This window comes from Tenrec ecaudatus, chromosome 14, assembly GCF_050624435.1.
Source record: "Tenrec ecaudatus isolate mTenEca1 chromosome 14, mTenEca1.hap1, whole genome shotgun sequence".
Taxonomy (NCBI): Eukaryota; Metazoa; Chordata; class Mammalia; order Afrosoricida; family Tenrecidae; genus Tenrec; species Tenrec ecaudatus.
In genome coordinates, this window is record NC_134543.1 from 58,596,127 (window position 1) to 58,611,314 (window position 15,188).

At 35.6% G+C, this 15,188-nt stretch overlaps 1 protein-coding gene across 1 annotated transcript in view; it reads left to right on the forward strand.

The window, feature by feature from the left end:
• The window catches only part of MDGA2 (MAM domain containing glycosylphosphatidylinositol anchor 2), a 1,044,700-nt gene that overhangs the window by 680,023 nt on the left and 349,489 nt on the right, over window positions 1–15,188 (forward strand). The window contains exon 5 of the mRNA XM_075531139.1: window positions 2,668–2,800. Coding sequence (XP_075387254.1) covers window positions 2,668–2,800 — 133 coding nt within the window. The remainder of the gene's footprint in view (window positions 1–2,667; window positions 2,801–15,188) is intronic.

The following is a 15,188-nucleotide window of genomic DNA, read 5'->3' on the forward strand; positions in this document are numbered from 1 at the left end:
TGATTAAGGTTTGCACAGCTCTTCTTGATGTGATTGAACTATGCAATTGTATGATATGTGAATTACATGCAATAAAACTTTTAAAATGGAGGAAGAGAAGCAAAGGAATATGAGTGAAAGCATGCACTAAGAGGGATCATTTAAAATATACATATTTGTTCATTGGTTCTAATTTTTTTTCATTTTTTAATTTCTAAATTACCAAGATTTGCTAGGTATTCTTTATTAAGAATATAGGTATCCTACTATGTTTGCGAATTTTTAAATGCATTGAAAATATGTCTTAAATATTAAATTTTATAATCACATAGCGATTGTATAAGTCTATGATGGAGTATTTTCATTTTTTTGTGTAAATAAAATAAAATGCCTGTCCACAAGCCAAAGACGTAAAGAGCAAAGGTGTTTGTTTATCCTATCAAGGAAAATGCTAAAGATGTGACTGATTTTAGACTGAAATTTGACAGCAAACAAAACGAATTTTAGCCCCAATCTCATGCACATTGAACTTGGGAAACATTGACACATTTATTTTGGTTAAGTGCATGGTAATATAAATGCAAAAGCAATATACTTATGTTTGGGCAGCGATTGTATATTATGTAGTTGAATAGCTTAAAGAGACTGGAGGTGTAGTGGCATCTCCCCTGACGTGATAATCACAAGGTGAGCAGTTCAAACTCGTTAGTTGTTCAGCAGGAAAAAAAATGAGACTTTCTATTTCTGTAAAGATTTACACTCGTAGAAACCCACAATGGCACTTCTATTTTGTCTTATAGTGTTGCTGTGAGTCAAAATTGCCTTAATATCAGTGACAGGTATCTTAGCTTTTCTGAATACTGTATGAAACTATTGCAAATTTACATTAATGTAGTTATTGCTAAGATTCAAGTTAATTTTAACTACTGACCACCCCACCCCATATGACAGAGTAGGGATGCTTCATAGAGGTTTACAGATTGTCATCTGTACTGGAATAGAACAGCAGGTCTTTCTCCCATAGAGTTCCTCTGAGTTCAAACCACGACCCTTAGATTAGCAACGCTGTTCTTAAGCATTAACATTAAGAAAGGCTCTCTAAGGACAATGGAACGTCCCCCCACAGAGGGGTCACAGGGAGGGGATGAGTCAATCAGGTGCAGTAGAGCACCAGTGGATCATGCAACATACCTCTGATCTCTTGAGGCCTCCTCATCCCCCAATATCATGACCCCAGTGCTGCTTCCCACTCTGTACAGGAGCATGTGTATAGGTATAGGCAAGAGATAAAACTCATGACACATGGAACCCAGCAACAGGAAAGGGAATAGAGATACTAAAAGGGTAGGGGGAAGGGGGAGAGAGCTGGGAAGAGAGGGACCTACCAATTACAATTATTGGCATATGATCACACATCCTCATCCAGGGGGAAGAACAACAGAAATCAGAGGGGGAAGGAGATGGCAGTTCCTGTGAGTTTTGAAAATGATTAGCAATCTATAATCTATCAAAGGGCCACAAGGGTTGGGGGCAGGGGCGGGTAGGGAGCTGATCCCAAGGGCTCAATGGAACGTAAATGTCTAAAAAAGAATGATGGATTATATGTATGAATATGTTGGATACAATTGATGTATGGATTATAACGAGAGTTGTAAGAGCCCCCAATAAAATGTTAGAAAGAAAGAAAGAAAGAAAGAAAGAAAGAAAGAAAGAAAGAAAGAAAGAAAGAAAGAAAGAAAAGCTTCACATTTTTCTAAATTTGGGAAGTGGAGAGGTAGAGGGAATTCTTTAAATTGCTATACCAAAGAGTAGACATCAAGACCTTGATTTTACCATCGCCATCATGAAGCGATTTAGCCACTTTCAGAAGACACATCAATGACTTTAGAAGGTACAGAAATTCCAGGGAACTGCTTTGAATTGAGGAGCAAGATTTTTTTTTCTTGTTGTCATCTTTTATCATTGATTTTTTTCTTGTTTTTACTCTCAACAATTTGGATCTAATGGTTTCCATGGTGTCTGGCTTAAAACATTTGCAGCTGTTCCACTCCCTTCCCTAATGTGCTTCTAACTGCAAATTTGCATGTTTACCTGAGAGATCTCGACCTTGAATGACTGGGCATAAAAGAGCAAGCATAATAATAACATAAAAAAGTCATTAATGCTCCTGTCACTCAATTTTAGATCTGCCATCTATCATTTCTTTATATGTACAAACTCTTTATGTATTTAAATGTAATTGTCTCTCATTAGATTTATCTCATTAACTATATTCTACCAATCCTGTTCATTAATAGGTTGGTTCTGTAGAACTTTAAAACATTTTTATAACATTATGTCTTGAAGTAGACTGCAGTGCTTCTTGCATAAACTCCATTATTAAGTATGCTTTTCTGATCATTGCATAGCAATTAGCATACCATCAAAAAGAACTTCTTTTCCCTAGAAAGCTAGTCTGAAAACAAAACATTGTGAATCTTCATTGTAGTCTGTTAAATATTGTCTGAAATATTTGATCTCTAAGCACATTATAGCATTTCTTTAAAATGTACTTTTGGGGGGGATTTAAGATTTTTTTCTTAAAAATTAAAAACAATATGCCATGAATGATAATAATATAATATCTCAATTCATACATTGATCCTAGTTATTTTTTATATTTTTAAATGATCTTTTCTACATTTTCAGGGTGAAACAAAGATCTTAAAACTAAAGAACCTTCGACCTCAGGACTATGCTAATTATAGCTGCATTGCTTCCGTGCGAAGTGTATGTAATATTCCTGATAAGATGGTGTCATTCAGACTCTCAAATAAAACAGGTATGTGTCTACTAATGATATATGTCTGTTCACCATAATTAGTGTTGAAAATATCTCTCTAATTTTCTCATAGATCAAATGATTTATATAGTTTATGTAGGAAGGAGACAATTTTTTACTAAAAAAATTAGAACCACTGGAAAAACTGCTGGCAAATGTGTACAGAAAAAATTAAGTGTATTAAACCCCATTTCATATGTTTCTATATGTAGAATATGTAATTGTATGTCCTTAATATATTGTACTTACAAATGTCACTAGCTGACCTTTGTCCCATTGACACAGATTTCGGAGATGTGTTCGAGACTCTCCATATAAATCTCCACGCTCTGAGTTACTCACTGTGATGCCCGAGCCAAACAAATGAGCCTGTCTTTTACTCTATTTCTAGTAAAGAAAACGAATTAGTAATTTCAAGTAGGTGTTTTTAGGAAAGTATTTTTGTAGAAAATGTCAAAACATTAGCAAGAGACTGCAGCTTAAATGAAGCCATCTTGTGTTTAGAAATATAGACCTCACAAGAACTGAAAACACATTCAGAAGAAATTGCTAAATGAAAAACAAAACGGGGGGCTAGTGGAGACAGAGGAGGAAAAATGTATTGGAAAAACTGTCCTTAATATCGCTGTATATATAGAATCACCTTAACAGATGAGAATTTTAACTGCGTTTGAGAAACCGATCTTAAGTGGAAGTCAATGTAATGTTTTTCTTTTAATTAACTATTGCAAAGTAAAGCATCCTTTAATGGTCGGTTCACCCTGAAAACATTGGGGTTTAAGCATTGGTGTCCCTGCGTCATCGCTCATTCATCAGATATTTCAGGAAGCCCATTCCTATTACCTGTCAGCTGTGATAAGCATAGGGCTATTTACTAATAAATAAATTACTTTAAACTACAAAATGTCTCTATTATACACCATATAACAGCCAGTAGGGAAACATCAAAAATCCCGTGAGGGGACAAAAGTAAACTTTATGACTAAACATGAAAAAGACTTAAAAGAAATGGCGTTGAAGTAAAGAAGTATACATAACCCTAGTTGCCTTAAAACTCACAGAATAATAATCTTATCCAATTTTTTAAGGAATGGGATATTGAGGAATAAAAATAATAGATTGTGTAACAACTGGGTGTAATTATGTTGCTTTACTTTTCAGGAAACATATTATGAAGCATTGTAACTAATTTTGTTTTTATTAGTTGCTTTAATATATATTTAAAATACAAATTATTCATACAGAAAAATGTAAAATATAAGGGAAGTACATCCTATGGGAATGGTTAAAGGCATTGCAGTGGAATTTCAAGGAATAAAGAACAAAATAGTGGATATATTATTACTTATTTTACAACTTTGCATGTAACTGCTTTATTAATTTTTAACATTTTGATATTTATTATCTCCATTTATTTTTAGTAATGGGAGTTAAGCAGGTTAATGTTTCTTTATTATGTCTTTTTTCTATCATCTTAAATACAAAATTAACCAAAAGAGATTAAAATTCACCTACTGGGTTGGTCATAACCTAACTAAATAAACACACACTAAAATATTTTAATACAAAAATTATATTTAATATTTTTATGCTGTAGAAATACAAGGGTTTATTATTCCCCCTGTCCCCCTGTGAGGATAAGATTTATCTCAGTGTTTCAGATTTATTTTAACTAGAAATCTAACCACATATTTGTTTATTAAAACTGGATAAAATTATATTGAACCTTAGCCAGGCTATTTTATTAGAAATAAATACAAAAACAGCATTTAACGAGGAAGATTATCAAAACAGGTAATAGTCCTTCCAATTCCCTAAGTCTTTTAAAACAGCTGGGTTACTTTGTTTCTGAGATGACTTTTAACGTTTGCCAGAATGTAGAAACTTAACTACCTATTCTCTGGAGGGCCCAAAGTACTGTAAATAAACATGTATTATTTAATATTTCAGCGTTTTAGCCCATTCTCCAGGGGTTAAGCACTGGGCTACTATTTGCAAAGGCAGCAGTTCAAACCCACCAGACTCACAGAGGGGAAAAGATGAGGAAATCTGCTCCTGTAATATTTAGAGTCTTAAAAAAAAAAAGATTTACAGACTGGGAAACCATATAAGGGGTTGCTATTGAGTCATTCAATTTACCGTCAGTGGGTATTTTGGTTTTGCCTTTGTATATATAGACCGCACAAACAAAATCATCCATTGGTCTCCACTATAAATTATGACATAAACACTTTATATTGAGGCACATTGCAAAACTATCACTTGCATTGTGGTAATAAATTGAGTTTAAAGATATAAGTTAGTATCTTGATAGACTCTTCAAATGCTATAATCAGGTATGTCATATGTTGATACTTTACTTAAGGAAGCCTGGTTTGCCTCAGCACTTCCCTCATCTTGTTGTTCTCAGTGTTGGAAAAGTTTGTGCATTTAAAATAGAGGGGGTCATTGAGGTACCTCTCAAAGTACAGCAGGAATTCATTAACCTGAGCATCTTCATGCAAACAGATTGGTAAAATGAATATAAGTAAGTTTAGGCTATGTGATTGATCTTTTAATATTCGTATGAGAGGGGCTAAATAATATTCTCACTCATTCACATATCTCAGTACATAGATACATTGCTCCTCACTTTAACTCTTGGTTTGCACAGTATCAAAGAAATCTTACACATTATCTAGGGGAAGATATTCTATTATACTTTCTGTAATATGATTGACCAACTTCCTTGTAAAACAATGTTTATGAAGTGTTAACATACCTGGGAGAATTTTTTAAAAGGTAATTCAAGTAATTGAATAATAAATGTGATCTTGGATAGACAAAATTTGTTTTTATCATCCTGATAATCACACACAGTCCATAAATGGCACAAATATTTAAGTACTTGACAACTAACTGAAAGGCTGACATCCTGATTTCTTTAGGGACACATAAAAAATAGCTGCTGCTCTCTTATGAACAATCATAGAACCGTCTTCTTTGCCTTCAACCCAGATCCTCTGACAACAGACAACCAGTCCTGCACCGTCCTTACAATTGTTCGATTGGGCTCATTGCTACACCCGCTTTGTTAGAGGCCTTCCTCTTTGTTCGCTGCCCCTCTGTTTTACCAAGCACGATGCCTTCTATAGGGACCGTTCTTGCCTAACAACCTGTCCAGAATAAAGGAGACACAGTCTCCCCATTCTTACCTCTCACACGCATACCTCCTTTTCAGCACTTTAAAGATTTACCCAATGCAATGCGTCATGTGATCTCCTGACTGCTGCTTCCCTGAACATTGATTGTGGATCCAGGCAAGAAGAAGCATTTGTCAATTTCAGTCTTTTCTCCTTTTGTTGCCCAGTTGCGAGGACATGATTTTCTTTACATTGAGTTGTTGAAGGCTGCAATCCTTGACCATCAGCAAGTGCTTCATGTTCTCTGCATTGCCAGCAAGCAAAGTCGTGTCCTTTGCCTGTCACAGATTGTTAAACTTTCTTCCAATCTTGATGCTCTGTTCTTCTTCATATACTCCAGTTTCTGTGATTATTGGTTCAGCATGCAGAGTGAGTAAGTATGGCGAGAGGATACAACCCCGATACACACCTTTCCTGATTTTAAACCATGCTCTATCATTCCCCTCTTCTGTTCACATAACTGTCTCTAGATCCATGAACAGGTTCCGCATGAGCACAACACAATGTTCTGAAATTCCCATTATTTCCAACAATATCTATAGTTGACTATCACTCACAAAAGCAAATGCCCTGGGCTAGTTAATGAGACACACGTAAACATCTATCTGGTATTTTCTGTTTTCAACCAATATCCACCTGACATCAATATCATTTATCCCTTGTTCCACGTTGTCCTCTTCCAGATCCAGTCTGAACATCCTGCAGCTCCTTGTCCATATGCTGCTGCAGGCACTGTTGGATTATATCTGGCAAAATTTTACTTGCATGTGATATTAATGATAATTGTTCTATAATTTGAGCCTTCTACCGAGTCACCTTTCTTTGAAGCAGGTACAAATATGAATCTCTTCCAGTCAGTTGGACAAGCATCTGTTTTCCAAGTTTCCTGGCACAGACAAGTGAGTGCTTCTATTGCTTCATAACTTATTGAAGCATTCGGTTGGTATGCATTCAATTCCTTGAGCCTTGTTTCTAGCCAATGCTTTCAGTGCAGCTTGAGCCTCTTCCTTCGGTACCATTAGAAATTGTCCACATTGCTACCTCCCCAAATGGTGGGACGTCCACCAGTTATTTTTGGTACAGTGACTGTGTGTCCTCTACATCTTCTGTTGATACTTCCCGCACTGTTTAATCTTTTGCCCACAGACTCTTTCAATAATGCAACTCAAGGCTTGAATTTTTCCTTTTTTCTTTCTTTTTTAAAAAGATACGCTGAAACCAAAAGCCTCCTGTTTGCTTTTCTAACCTAGGTTTTTGCACATTTAATTGTAATACTTTGTCTTTTAGTGTTTCCCATTGAAATTTTCTGTTCAGGTCTTTGACTTCATAATTTTTTCCTCTTTGCCTTTAGTACTCTAAGATTAAGAGCAAGTTTGAAAGACTCTTCTGACATCCACACTGATCTTTTATTTTCTGTCTTCAATGACTTTTATTTTTTTTTTCATATACGGTATTCTTAATGTTACCCCTCAGCTCGTCAGGTCTTCTGTCATTAATGTTCAGTCTGTCAAATTTGTCCTTGAGATGCTCTGAAAATCCAGGTAGAGTATACTCAAGGTAATATTTTGACTCTGGTGGGCTTTTGAAAAATTTCTTCAACTTCAGCCTGAACTTAATTTGAGCAATTGATGCTTTGTTCCACAGTTGTCTCTTGCCCTAGTTTTAGCTACTGGTATTGAGCTTTTCCATCTTCACTCCCATATATATATATAGTCAATGTGGTTTCTGTGTATTCCTTCTAGAGAAGTCCACATACATAGTCATTATTTGTGTTGGTGGAAAAGGGTATTTGAGATGGAAAATAAACAGTAGAAAGAACAAGAAAGTTAAAATTATATATATATATATAATAGGTATATTTTTCTCCTCTCTCACTATATATATATACCCACACACATATATAGATTGTAAATATAATAAGAAAGCAGATGGACTTTGAGCCTCTACTTAAATCTTAACTCAGTGCAAGATTGGTTTGTTCTAATAATATGGCATTGTAGTATACTCACCTCCCTCGTGATCACTGAAGACAAAAAGGGAGCATAAGAAAATGTGGTGAAGAGAGCTGATGGTGCTCAGCTACTAAAAGATAGAGTATCTGGGGTCGTAAAGGCTTGAAGATAAACAAGCGGTCATCTAGCTGAGCAGCAATACAGTCCACAAGGAAGAAATACACCAACCTGTGTGATCATGAGGTGTCAATGGGAATAGGTATCAGAAGTTCAAAAACAAGCAATAAAATTGATATAAAGGAGTGGAAATAAAGTGCAGACGCAAAACTCACCTGCAAGATGATTGGTCAATCCCTCATGAAAGGGCCACACTGAAGGGACGATGTATCTAGGGTGCAGTATAGCACTGATGAAACTTAACAATCCTTTAGTTCTTTAATTTTTTTCTCACCTTACTATTATGGTCTTAGTTTTACCTGATTAATCTTGTTAGATCTACATATGTTCATTTTTATAATTAAGATAGTTTGATGCATGAAATCCAAGATAGATAAACCCTTCAGAAACAGTAATGGAGGTAATGATTCCCTGAGGGTATCACAAGAGGGGTGGGATAAGAGGGGGAAGGGAGGGCCCATCACAATGATGACTGTATGACCCCACTCGAGGGGAACAGATAACAGAATTGTAGGTGAACGAATGCATTGAATGGTGTAAGATAGGGTAAAAGAAAACTATATGCGTGTGTGTATATATGTATGTATATATATATATTATATATATATATATATATGTTCCTGGGGATATGGTGGGGGAGGGATGGGGTAAAGAGAAACTGATATTAAAGAGTTCAAGAAGGAAGAAAATGGGGTGGTAGCAATTGTACAATTATGCTTGATCTAATTGAATTATAGGTTGTTTTAATACCTGTAAAAGCTCCCAATATAGTGATTAAAAAAATAAACAGAAAAAGTACTTGGACTTGCAAAATTATATCATGCTACTTTACTATCACCAAGACATTTTCAAATCACTTTCTTCTCTGTTTCCAATTTTTACATTCCAACAGCCAACAATTATCAATGCATCTTAATTGCATGCTTGATTAAGTTCAGACTGAAGATGTTGGTAGAAATCTTCGTTTTCTTCATTATTAGCTCTAGTGGTTGGTGCATAAATGTGGATAATACTTGTATTGACTGAATATTCTTGTGTGCTGATAGATATAATTCTATCACAGAGAGCATTGTACTTCGAGATAGTATTAAATTGTTCTTTTGAACAGTGAGTGTGACACCATTCCTTTTGAGTTTTTCATTCCCATTATAGTAAACCACAGGATTCAAAATGGTCAGGGCCAGTCCATCTCAGTTCACTAAAGTCTAGAATGTTTATCTTTATGAGTTCCATGTCACTTTTTCCAACTTCCAATTTTCCTAGATTCATAATTTTTATCCTGAAAATTCCAGTTATTGATAAAGTTTTCAGCTATGTCTTCTTATTTTGAGTCCTGCCCCCACAGCAGATGAACCTTGCTAGTATTTGAAATTCCAGTGATGATCCTTTCAGCATGATAGCAACATACAAGCCGCCACAGTATGGCCAACTGAATGACAAGTAAATTTCTTGTTTTTTAAATTTGGCTTTTGCAATTATTTTAAATCAGTAAAACTTAGTGTTTTTTCCCTTGTTAAAATGACACTAATCAAAACCAAGAAAGAAAGGAAACACCCCCCCCGACCCCCAAATGTTGGTGAGACTGTGAGAAGATTGGAATTCTATACAATACCTCTGATGAGATTGTGAAATGGCACAACCACTATGGAAAACAATATCATGTTTCTTGAAAACATAAGAAATATAATTATTTTATGATCGCACTCTAGTTCCCTAATAAAAGTATATACCCCCAGAGCCTTCATAAGTGGCAAGAACAGAGATAGGCATACTTTATCGCTGTACTATTCACAACAACAACCTGGTGGAAATAATCTAGATGCCCATCAATGGATGAGTGGATAAGCACAATGTGGTACATAGATAAAGTGGAATGCTTGCAATCATGAATAATAATAACAATAAGCCCCTAGAAGCATCTTAAACATGGAGAACTATGAAGAACTTCATATGCAGTGAAATAGTCAAAAGAAGACAAATACTGTGTAATCCCACTTTTATAAAAAAGGATAAAAATACTTGTACATAGAGAAAGCAACATTCACTGTTGGTTATCAGAGATGGATGGATGTGGGACGAAAGAATCATTCTTCAGATTGTAAACACTTGTTATTTTTGTAATGGAAAAGATAACATTGACTGTGGGTGAAGTGTGTATAGCTTGATCATGGTAAAATGATACATCAAAGAAGCACATACACATACAAATGACATTTTTGTTAAATGTTATAAAATATACAATTTTGCAACAGCTAAAAATGTATGTGTGGATACATATGAATATATCTCTCTATATACACAGCTGTTTGTATATATGTGTATATATAACTGGACTTCAAAACCTCATGAAAATTTGAAACATAAAGGTAATGGGATTTTTCTATTAACTTGGTGAAGCTTCTTCATATGCATGGATATTTATATGTTATGTGTATATGCATGTGTGTACATGCACACATAGAATGCATGCACAATGTTAATGGTGGTCTTTTCTTTCTTATTCTTTATTTACATTTGGATTTTATCTTATATCATTTTCTCTTGTCATTTTGTTTGGTATTTTTTTATCATTTCTGTTGGGTTTCCCAGTTTGGTGTCATTTTTTATCGTTTCTGTTGGGTTTCCCAGTTTGGTGTCATTTTTTATCGTTTCTGTTGGGTTTCCCAGTTTGTGAAACACAGAAGGTGTAGCTGCATAGAGACAATGAATACAGGAAGGGAGAGGGAGAGCTAGAACTGATTGTGATGATGCATGTACAACTCATTTTAAAAACGATGTAACCGTGGAAGTGTGTGAGACATAAATACTATAACAAGAAAACCACCAAGACCAAACAGAGAGAGTGAGAGAAGCCAAAGTTGACCAACAGTTCTCGTGGGTGAAGGAGATTTTCCTTAGTGTTTGAGTTAATGTTAATGGTGTGGAATTCTGAAAAGGTTACCAATAATGGGTGTACAACATGAAGAGTATAATTGACGGCACTATATTATACATGTAGAAGTTAGGGGGATTGGAGAATGTTTTTTTGTGTGTATATTTTTGCCAAAATTAGAAACAAAAATTTCAAGCATAACAATGACTACAAGGAAGCAGGACATGTTCTAAAATTGAATGTGGTGATAATTGTACAACTCTTCTTGCTATGATTGAATTTTTAATTGTATGACATGTGGATTAAGTGCTAAAAAAACTATAAAAAGGGAGTGACAGCTGTAGATTTGGGATCAGTTTTTTTCTTACCTTTTGTTTTATGAATCGGCATTATAGAGAAGTGTATAGTTACCTTTCTAATTTAACTAATGTTAAATCAGTTTAAGGGCCTTGCTGGTTACTTATCACATTATGAAAGTTTCTCCTGCTGCCTCAGTGCCATTATTATTTTATCTAATGGTCTGAAACTGTTCCATGTCCACTCACCATGAGATGTTATAAAATTTTAAGTGTCATGTCTACTTCTTTCTTATTATCTACCCTAGCTACTTGACTGTAGCAGGGTCCAAATATCTCTTTCATTGTCATTGTACTCTCTTTTGGAAGAAAAAGAATATTAGTTCTTGATTGGTGCACTCTAAAAATGTATTAAGATGTGCTAAGTTTTTAAATTTAGAATGTGAATAAATATAGCTGTAATTTTAAAATGATAATAAATATGCCAACTGAATATAAATTATTTTAAATTTCTCAGCTTATGTATTTTAAAACACAATGACATAGGATTTATGATAAAATTTTCCATTTATTTTCATGCATTTACATATTAAGATTTCAAATGCAAATAAGAATTAATTCGTTTTCCCATATTGGGATGAGAAACATGTTTTGTGATAGCTTTAGAGTTTATGATGAATTATATAAGGAAACAGGACAGGTGGGGCTCATTTTACTTAATGATATAGGTCCCTTGATTTAGTCTGCTCAACCTTTGCATTTATAAAAATTAGGTAATTAAGATTAAAATGTCTTATTTAAATATATGCATTACATCCCGGAACGAAGTCATCACTAAAGTATTGCCAGCTATATAAACAGACGAAACTTGTACAGCTGCCTCCTCTTCCCTCTGGGCTATTTTCTTCTCTGTCTTCTTTTTTTAAAAAACAAAAAAACTCTAATCTGTTTCACTGTCTTGCCATGTAATTGTTGCGATTTGTGTCAATTTTCCTGCGTCAGGATTCTCAGTGGTTTGGCTGTTAAGGCCGAATAAGCCCCATGAAGCGACCCAGCCCAATATGATCAACACCCCGGCGGGATCAGTTGTGCGTGGCAGCTGGTGGGGGAACATGAGGATGGCGTGCGGCTCCTTTACTCAGGTCAGGTCAAAGCCCTGGTGCGATGGAAATGAAGCTTCCTGACTGCTGTGGCCCAGTTCCTCGATAAAGATACTTGTATATGGAAACGCTCCTTTGTTATTTTGTGTCTGTATGCTGCATCTGGCTTGTCAATATTTGGTTCTTTGGAATTGAGCCCACAGTCTACCACATTGCCTGCCAATTCTGGGAGCCATCTGATCTGCCATCTATTCTGCCAACCTTGGATTCATTTGCTTCTCCAATCACGAACCTGGGCTGCTGACCTTGGATACAACTGCCCTACAGCCACCAGCCTGTGGTGTTCCTGCTAATACTGGGTTCATCAGCCCTGAAACCTATGAGTCAAGAGATGCATCCATTTCAACACCTGTTTCATGATTTAAAATCAGATTGAACTGTTTCTACTTCTACAATAATCCAGGCCATTATCTCGATATAAACTTCTCTCTGTATATAAACATATAAGTATCCCTCATTTTGCTTCTCGAGAGAGCTCAGTCCAAGAAGATAGACACCTTGGAAGACAGAAATTAAGAAACATCCCTGTTGCTTACATTAAAGCCAAATCTATTGTTGTTACATCCATGTGACTCAAAAATGACCCCTTGTGTATCACAGGAGAGCCATGTTCCACCCAGTTTTCAAAGGCTGATTGTGTTATTTGCAAGTAGATAACTAATCAAGCTTTTGATTACCAACTGAGTCTGTTAGCCTTTGCTCCACCCAAGGACCTATTGCCATAGATAGATAGTTTAAGGACAAAGAAAAACAGCAATAGGAATTTTTCTGTCATCTGCATCTGGGGACTAAGCACAGCCATATCTCCTAAGCTATATAAATCCTTAAACTTGTTGCTTTCATTTAATATAAGATAAGGCAATCAGCAGCACCATTCATTAGAATTTAGATGAATTTATTTATAGAACCTAGAAGAACCTACATGAGTTTATTTATTCACCAGTAAGCACAACTTTAAGAAAGGCTATGTAGGTTTGTGAAAAATTCATAATGAAGCTATATGATGACTTAAAATGACTGAAAGTGGTGTTTGCATTTAGGATTCCATTTTCAGATATTATGGGGATAAAGAGACCCACACTATTTGGATTGGAGGGAGGAAATTCACCATTTGTCAATCAGTACCAGAAAATGAATTCTCAGATGATAAAGCTCTGAAAATATGACTTTCAAAGAGAGACCTCCTTTTTTGGCCAAGTAGAAATAATTTACTTCCACCTAATTATTTGAATGGACTCAAGCTTTCAGATATTCATTTACTGAGGTGATACTACTCAAAATGAGAAACAAAACAACCCTGCAACAATATGTTAACAATAGGAATATATTATGTATGACTCTAAAAAATGTCAAGTTATTAAATGAATTAGAATAATTGAAGTTAGATAGCTTATGCATTAAAACTCTATGCCATTGAGTTGACTCCATACCTAGTAGCCCTGCATAAAGTTACCAAGGCTGTAAATCATTATGGGAGCAGACAGCCTCATTTTCTTCCCAAATGTGGCTGAGGATTTTGTGGTGAGTGGCCCAATACCTAACGCACAGTGTCATCAAGGTTCCTTAGCCTAGATGATAGTGAGTTTACATAGAGTGACATTGCCATTCTTAATCAAACAATCTTATGATCTGCTGTGGCAGAAATGCTGTCAGTGATATGATATCAATACATCTACAAGAAAGACCAGTTAAACTACTAATCAAATTAATGCAGCATCGACTACCACCAGGAGATGAAGAAATTGAAGATATTTACCAATTTGACAGACTGAAATTGACCAAACATGGAAAGATCAGTACTGGGCATTGGAAAAAGAAGTAGTTGGAAATTGTGGCCTGCATGATAAAAACAGAGATAACATTATAATACTCTGAAATACCAACAACAGTCATTGGAAATACATGTATTAAACAATGTAAAGAGTGACTGTACTGTGTTAGTCTGGGTAGACTAGAGAAACAAATTCATTAACACATATGTGCATAAGAAAGAGGTTTTTATAGAAGAGCATTAGAATATTGAGAAAATATCCTAGTCCAGTCCAGATCAAGTTCATAAGTCCAGTATTAGCATATATGTCCCATACCAACCTATAAAGTCCCCTGACGCTGAAATGCAGGAAGATCACAGGCTAGTGGGTGCAAAGTCTTGTAGATCCAGTGGCGGTAGAAGCATTTCAGATTTCAGTGCTGGCAGGGATCCACCAGTTCCCAGGGCATGGGGTCTATCAGCATAGTGCCATGAGTCTTGTCAGTAGAACATCTCTTAGGGATTGAGCATAGAGGCATAGAGAGAGTGTGTCTGCCGGCTCCAAGGGGGAAATACAGGAATTCCCAGAATCCTCTGGGGAAGACCATGCCCACACAGAGACCTCCCTAGGGTATGCAATGAATGACAGGCTAGACTCCATCCTTTCACTGTAATATTCTCAAATTGACAACCGATTATATAACTACTACATGTACACATGAACTTCACCAGATCAAATACACAGGAGTCAAATTGACTACATCTATAGAAAGGGATGAAGAAGCTCACTATCACCTGTTATAAGAGAAATCCAGGGGTCAATTATGGAACAATACAACAATATATGCAATTGTGTATGCACTCAACTGCTCTATTGTCACACAAAAAAATAAATGATAGCTACCTGGCCAACTGGCTGGGAGATATCCATGTTTGTGCCCATTTCCAAGAAAGATGAGCCCACAGAATTCAGAAGCATTTGAACAATATTGTTAATAT